The 7,528-nt window shown below is 45.9% G+C and overlaps 1 protein-coding gene across 1 annotated transcript in view; it reads left to right on the top strand.

Annotated features, from left to right (window-relative positions):
- LOC108537789 (TPT1-like protein) overlaps positions 1 to 6,257 on the top strand; it is a 15,856-nt gene extending 9,599 nt beyond the window's left edge. Inside the window, exon 2 of the mRNA XM_017885500.1 lies at positions 4,902 to 6,257. Within this exon, the coding sequence (XP_017740989.1) occupies positions 4,910 to 5,317 (408 nt within the window). The 5' untranslated portion in view covers positions 4,902 to 4,909 and the 3' untranslated portion in view covers positions 5,318 to 6,257. The remainder of the gene's footprint in view (positions 1 to 4,901) is intronic.
- Positions 6,258 to 7,528: the final 1,271 nt, after the last annotated feature.

The following is a 7,528-nucleotide window of genomic DNA, read 5'->3' as shown; positions in this document are numbered from 1 at the left end:
CCACCGATGACCAACACACAAATTTTGAAGGACACATTCAAACCACAGCAGTACCACACCACCATACGCTGATGAAGCTTTTAAGGGTTTACTCACACTAACCAAACTCACAAGACAGGTCCTGGTATGTTAATTAACAGAAGAGAGAATATACCTCTCAAACAAAGGTCATAAACAGGAGGGCTGCAGGCTGAATTGAATTCACCTACATTGTCTAGAGTACACAGTGCTGTTTGTCAATTTTTAAAAATTTAGGGGGCTGGGCACGGTGGCTCACGCCTGTAATCCCAGCACTTTGGGAGGCCAAGGCAGTTGGATCACCTGAGGTCAGGAGTTCGAGACCAGCCTGACCAACAAGAAGAAACCCCCTCTCTACTAAAATACAAAAATTAGCCGGGCGTGGTGGCAGGCACCTGTAGTCCCAGCTACTTGGAAGGCTGAAAGAGGAGAATTGCTTGAACCCGGGAGGCAGAGGTTGCAGTGAGCTGAGATCGCACCACAGCACTCCAGCCTGGGCAACAGAGCAAGACTCTGTCTCAAAAAAAAAAAAAAAAAATTTAAATGGAGCACAGTCTCTCCAATTTACCTCCCACCACTCCCTGTTTCGTCAAACCCAACCAGCTTCATTCCCTTATGGTATCTGTCAGGTCCCCGAAGGCATATGAGTTTTTGACCCTTACATTAAGTTGTCATCACGGGTTGAAGTCCCCAGGAAGCACACTCTTAGATGGAGTTTACTGTGTAGGATGTTTACTAGGGAATGCCCTAGGGATCAACACCTGCGGAAGAGAAAGGAAGGAAACAGATTAGACAGGAGGCAGCTGGGCAAGGTGGCTCACGCCTGTAATCCCAGCACTTTGGGAGGCCGAGGCAGGCGGATCACCTGAGGTCAGGAGTTCAAGACCAGCCTGGACAACATGGCGAAACCCCATCTCTACTAAAAATACAAAAAGTACCCAGATGTGGTGGTGTGCACCTGTAGTCCCAGCTACTCGAGAGGCTGAAGTATGAGAACTGAACCCGGGAGGCAGAGGTTGCAGTAAACCAAGATTGTACTACTGTACTCCAGCCTGGGTGACTCAGCAAGACTCCATCTCAAAAAAAAAAAAAAAAAAAAATAGGAGGAGAAAAGAGAAAAGAGCAGCAATGCAGGTGTCGCAAAGCTTCTGCTCACTCAGTGGCTGGCTCTGGCATTCACATGACCTGTCCGTTGTCCTACATTGGGCCAAAGGGCAGGCCTTCATATCCCCGCTTCAATAAGTCATTGGCTCTGGGCCACGCCATGAAGGGCTTGACCTTGGGTGAGATGTCTGTCTCAAGCTGAGGCAATCCCTGAAGGAACTGATGGCTGAAGAAGGCTCTTGGCTGACAGCACTTTTAGCAGCTGGCAGTAAATCCTTCCTTGAAGGGGGATCTCGGTGACACAGTTCTGTGTCCATCACAGATGTCTTTCTCCCATGAATAGTGCAGGCCAAACACTTACAAATCCTTATTCTGATTCCACCCCCACCTTTCTTTTTTTGAGACAGGGTCTTGCTCTGTTACCCAAACTGGAATGTGGTGGCACAATCACGGCTCACTGCAACCTCGAACTTCTGGGCTCAAGCAATCCTCTCTCTTCAGCTTCCTGAATAGGTGGGACCATAGGCATGCACCACTACACCTGGCTAATTTTTAAATTGTTTTGTAGAGACAGTCTCGCTATATTGCACAGGCTGGTCTCAAACTCCTCGGCCCAAGTGATCCTCCTGCCTCAGCCTCCCAACGTGCTAAGATTACAGGCGTAAGCCACCACGCCCATCCCGATTCCCTCACCCACTCCTTACTTAAGACCAATTACACTTCATTTTATTAGGTTTATAACTTTCTTCAATGTCACCATCTTAGGACACGTGCTAGTAGACTTTAAATAGACTTCAGTGTTTCATAAGCTTCATTAGTGCCCATTAATAAACTCTCTCCAAGGACATGTCGTGTCACATATGCAAATGGCTAAATCAATCCATCATAAAATACCATGAATAAAATGTCGCTACCATCTATCAGGCACCTACAATGGGCCAGGCATTGTGTGCTCCTCCATCCATTTGTTTTATGCTTCCATTCAACAAATGTCTAATGAGCTCCTACAACATGCTGGGTGGCGCATTAGGATCTGAGGGTAGAATAGTGACTGAGGGAGACACAATGCCTGCCCTTATGGAGTTTACCATCCAGTGGAGCCACTGCTGAGACCAATTCATACAGCATCCCTGGGAACCAGGACCAATGGACCTCATGTTCCTGTTATCTAAGGGTCACTACCCTGGCTATGAACTCCTCTGGTCAGCACTTAATTCATACTCGACTCTGCTACCTAATCTTCCCTGCTCCTCTTCCTCCCACCGTTTTCAACTGTGCCTTCCTGGAACCCCAATTCCAAGGTGTCTTAGTCCATTTTGTGTTGATAGAATATATGAGACTGGGTAATTTATAAAGAAAGGAGGTTTCTTTAGCTCACGGTTCTGCAGGCTGAGAAATTCAAGGAAATGGCCTTGGCTTCTAGCAAGGGCTTTTGTGCTGTGTCACAACATGGTGAAGAAGGTCCAAGGGGAAGTGGATATGTGCAAAGAAGAGAAAACCTGAGGGGCATCCCGGCTTTATAACAACACACTGTCACAAGAACGGATTCATTCCTGAGAGAACTCATCCAGTCTCACCAGAGTGAGAACTTACTACCACCAGATCAGCACCAAGCCATTCATGATGGAGCTGCTCCCATGACTCCAAATACCTCCCACTAGCCCCACCTCCCAACATTTGGGGATCAAATTTCAACATGAGTTTTGGTGCAGACAAACAAACTACATCTAAATCATAATATTTCAACACTGGGCTCCCCAAAACTAGTGTCCTTCTCACCTACAACCTACAATCATTCTATCCCAATAGCCCCAAAAGTCTTAGCTTGTTCCAGCACCAACATAAAAGTCCAGTCTCATCTGAGACTCAAGGCAAGTTCCTAACAGCTATAAGTCTGTAAAACAAAAAATCAAGTTATTGGCCAGGCACGGTGGCTCACGCCTGTAATCCCAGCATTTAGGGAGGCTGAGGCAGACGGATCACGAGGCCAGGAGATCGAGACCATCCTGGCTAACATGGTGAAACCCTGTCTCTACTAAAAATACAAAACAAAATTAGCCTGGCATGGTGGTGGGCGCTTGTAGTCCCAGATACTCAGGAGGCTGAGGCAGCAGAATGGTGTGAACCCAGGAGGCAGAGCTTGCAGTGAGCCGAGATTGCACCACTGCACTCCAGCCTGGGCAACAGAGCAAGACTCCATCTCAACAACAACAAAAAAATCAAGTTATTTACCTCCAAGATACAATGGTTGTACAAGCATCGGGCAAACACACCCATTCCAAAAGAGAGAAATCGGACCCAAAAAGGGGGGTAACAGGCCCATACAAGTTCAAAATCCAGCACGGCAGATATTAAATCTTAAAGCTCCAAACTAATCTTTTACTCCATGTACCACTTCCGATGTACACTGGTGCAAGGAGTGGGCTCCCAAGGCCTCAAGCAGCCCTGCCCCATGGCTTTGCTGAATACTACCCATGTGGCTGCTCTCACAGATTGGAGTTGAATGCCTGTGGCTTTTCCAGGCTGAGGTTGCACACTGCCAGTGGGTCTATAATTCTGGGGTCCCCATGGCAGCCCTACTCCCATAGGTCCACTAGGCATTGCCTCATGAGCACTTTCTGTGGAGGTTCTGCCCCTGCAGCAGGCTTTTGCTTGGGCACCCAGGCTTTCCAATACATCCTCTGAAATCTAGGTGGAAGCTGCCAAGTCTCCATGGCTCTTGCATTCTGGGCTCTCACAGACTTAACACCACATGGAAGCCACCAAAGCTTATGGGTTGCACTCTCTGAAGTGATGGCCCAAGCAGTACCTGGGGCCACTGAGCTTCAGCCAGACTCAGAAACAATGTAGCAGGGATCTGAGGAGCAGCGTCCTGAGGTGGAGCAGGGGCAGCAGTGCTCAGGCCTTACCCTAGAAACCATTCTGTCCTCCTAGGCCTCCAGGCATATGATGCAAAAAGCAGCCTTGAAGATTTCTGAAATGGCTTCAGGGTCTTTTCCCCATTGTCTTGACTTTAGCACCTGGCTCCTTTTGGTTTCCTCTCCTGAAAATGCTCTTTTCTTCTATGCCATTTGGCCAGGCTATGCATTTTCCAAATTTTTCTGCTATGTTTCCCTTTTCTCCAGAAATTCACCATAAGCAGTTGGAAGTAACCATGCAGCAGCCTGAACATTTTGCTGCTTAGAAATTTCTTCCACCAGGTATTCTATTAAATTCCATCTTAGGTGGAGCAGGGATCTCCTGCCCCTGCCAGTTCAATTCTGTAGTAAGCCTTCCACGGAGCCTTTGGGCATAGATGTAGTTCATCCAAGTTCTTTGTCAATTTAAGACAAGGATGGCCTTTACTCCAGTTTCCAATACGTTGTTCCTCATTTCCATCTGGAACCTCACCAGAATGGCCTTTACTGTCCATATTTCCATCAGCATTCTGGTTGGGACCATTTAACCAATCTCTGAAGGGTTCCAGACCTTCCATAGTGGTCTTGTCTAATAAGCCCTCACCAGAATCTTGTTTTTTTCTAGCCTGCTCTTCCAAATTCTTCCAACCTCTGCCCATTACCCATTTCCAAAGCTGCTTCCACATTTTCAGGCATTTCTTATCACTAACACTTTACTTCTCAGTATCAATTTTCTGTCTTAGTCTGTTTTGTGTTGCTATAAAAGAATACTTGAGTTTTTCCGTCCACTCCCCCTCTCCCACCAGCACCACTTCGGCTGCACTGAGCTGGCTCCGAGCTCTGGGCTCTTGCTAACCTAGTGCCGCCATTGTCTCCCTTCAGCCGCCATCATGATTATCTACTGGGACCTCATCAACCACGATGAGATGTTCTCTGACAGCTACAAGATCTGGGAGATCACAGACGGGCTGTGCCTGGAGGTGGAGGGGAAGATAGTCAGTAGGACAGAAGGTTACATTTTTGACTTGCTCATTGGTGGAAATGCCTCCACTGAAGGCCCTGGGGGCAAAGGTACCGAAAGCACAGTAATCACTGGTGTTGATATTGTCATGAATCATCACCTGCAAGAAACAAGCTTCACAAAAGAAGCCTACAATAAGTGCATCAAAGATTACATGAAATCAATCAAAGGCAAACTGGAAGAACAAAGACCAAAAAGAGTAAAACCTTTTATGACAGGGGCTGCAGAACAAATCAAGCACATCCTTGCTAATTTCAACAACTACGAGAAAACATGAATCCAGATGGTTGCTTTGCGGACTACCATGAGGATGGTGTGACCCAATATATGATTTTCTTTAAGGATGGCTTAGAAATGGAAAAATGTTAACAAATTTGGCAATTACTTTGGATCTATCACCTGTCATCATAACTGGCTTCTGTTTGTCATTCACACAACACGAGGACTTAAGACAAATGGGACTGATGTCATCTTGAGCTCTTATTTTGACTGATTTATTTGGAGTGGAGGCATTGTTTTAAGAAAACATGTCATGTAGGTTGTCTAAAATAAAATGCATTTAAACTAAAAAAAAACAAAAAACAAAACAAAAAAAAAAACCTGAGATTGGGTAATTTAGAAAGACAATAGATTTCTTTATCTTGTGGTTCTGTAGGCTGAGAAGTTCAAGGGCATGGCCCTGATTTCTGGCAAGGGCTTTTGTGCTGTGTCACAACATAGTGGAAAAGGTCAAAGAGAAAGTGGACACGTGCAAAGAGGGCAAAACCTGAGTGGCATCCCGGCTTTATAACAACCCACTGTCGCAGGAACTGATCCATTCCTGAGAGAACTAATCCAGTCTTGTGAGATGGAGAATTCACTCACTCCTGCAAGACTGGCACCAAGCCTTTCATGAAGGATCCACCCCCATGACCCAGACACCTCCCACTAGGACCCACCTTCCAACATTTGGAGATCAAATTTCAACATGAGTTTTGATGGAGACAAATAAACCACATCCAAACCATAGCACAGGGATTGCTAAATACCCCAACAACAGAAATAGAAAGCTCCCCTAAACACCTTCCTTAACTGAGACCTAGCTGTCTCCGGAGGACCCTACTTCTCCTGTTGGCCTTTCCTCAGAGATTCTTTCCCTCCTCCAAATACTTCTGCATCTGGAGGTGGAGCGGGCCCCTGCTTTGCTCCCCACTGCACCTTCCTACCATGACCGCTGTACCTCTCAGGCACTTCCCTTCATTATATCCTTTTGCCCACCCCCTAGTCTTGCCCAAATCCAAATCACTTCAACATTCATGTGGAAGATCTATCCCACATCCCATGCTTCTTGTTTCTTCAGCCTACTCACCTCTGTTGGCCTCCCTTTCTGCTCCAGTCACCCACTCTCAGGGCCTCGAGTGGATCTTGCAATGGCCCAGAACTGCTGTACCACTGAAATCTTAACTTCAATCCCCACAACCTCATATCTTTCTAACTTTCCCATCTGATTACTTCATTACACTGTTCAACTTTGTTGAGACTTATATGAGCTCATCACAAAAGAAGAAATCCCAACATCCAATAAACATGAAAAGGTGCTTAACCTCATCTACCATCAGACGGAAGGAAGGAGCATGAGAAAACTTTTTGAGGTAATAGATATGTGCATTATCTTGATTGTGGCTCTGGTTTCAAGGATGTTTACTAACCAAATCATCACTTAAAACATATGCAGTTTGTTGCACATCAATTATATATTAATAAAGTTGTAAAATATACACATACATATGGCCTGGTGCAGTGGCTCACACCTGTAATCCCAGAACTTTGGGAGACCAAGGTGGGTGGATCACCTGAGGTCAGGAGTTTGAGACCAGCCTGACCAACATGGAGAAACCCCATCTCTACTAAAAATACAAAATTAGCCGGGCATGGTGGCGCATGCCTGTAATCCCAGCTACCTGGGAGGCTGAGACAGGAGATTTGCTTGAACCCAGGAGGCAGAGGTTGCAGGGAGCCGAGATCGCACCACTGCACTCCAGCCTGGGAAACAAGAGTGAAATTCTGTCTCAAAAAAAAAAAGTTATATACACAGACACACACCAACAACATACCATTTCACATTTGCCAGACTGGCAAATTTTTAAAAGTCTGATGATAATTAGTGTTGAGGAAGATGTAGAAGAGTAGAGATCCTCATACACTGCTGATGGGGCTATTGATTGGTTCAACAACTTGGGAAAACAATTTGTCATTATCTATTAAAGTTGAAGATACACACCTCCAAGAACCCAGCAATTCCATTCCTGGGTATATATCCTAGAGAAAAGTGTACATAGCTTTACTGAAAGATATATAGGCCAGGTGCGGTGACTCACGCCTATAATCACACCACTTTGGGAGGCTGATGTGGGCGGATCACCTGAGGTCATGAGTTTGAGACCAGCCTGGCCAACATGGTGAAACCCCATCTCTACTAAAAATACAAAAAAAAACAACAAAAAAAGGC

Source organism: Rhinopithecus bieti, unplaced genomic scaffold (assembly GCF_001698545.2).
Source record: "Rhinopithecus bieti isolate Rb0 unplaced genomic scaffold, ASM169854v2 scaffold_15339, whole genome shotgun sequence".
Taxonomy (NCBI): domain Eukaryota; kingdom Metazoa; phylum Chordata; class Mammalia; order Primates; family Cercopithecidae; genus Rhinopithecus; species Rhinopithecus bieti.
The sequence above is the reverse complement of the archived record's forward strand: the minus strand, read 5'-3'. Positions and strand labels throughout refer to the sequence as shown.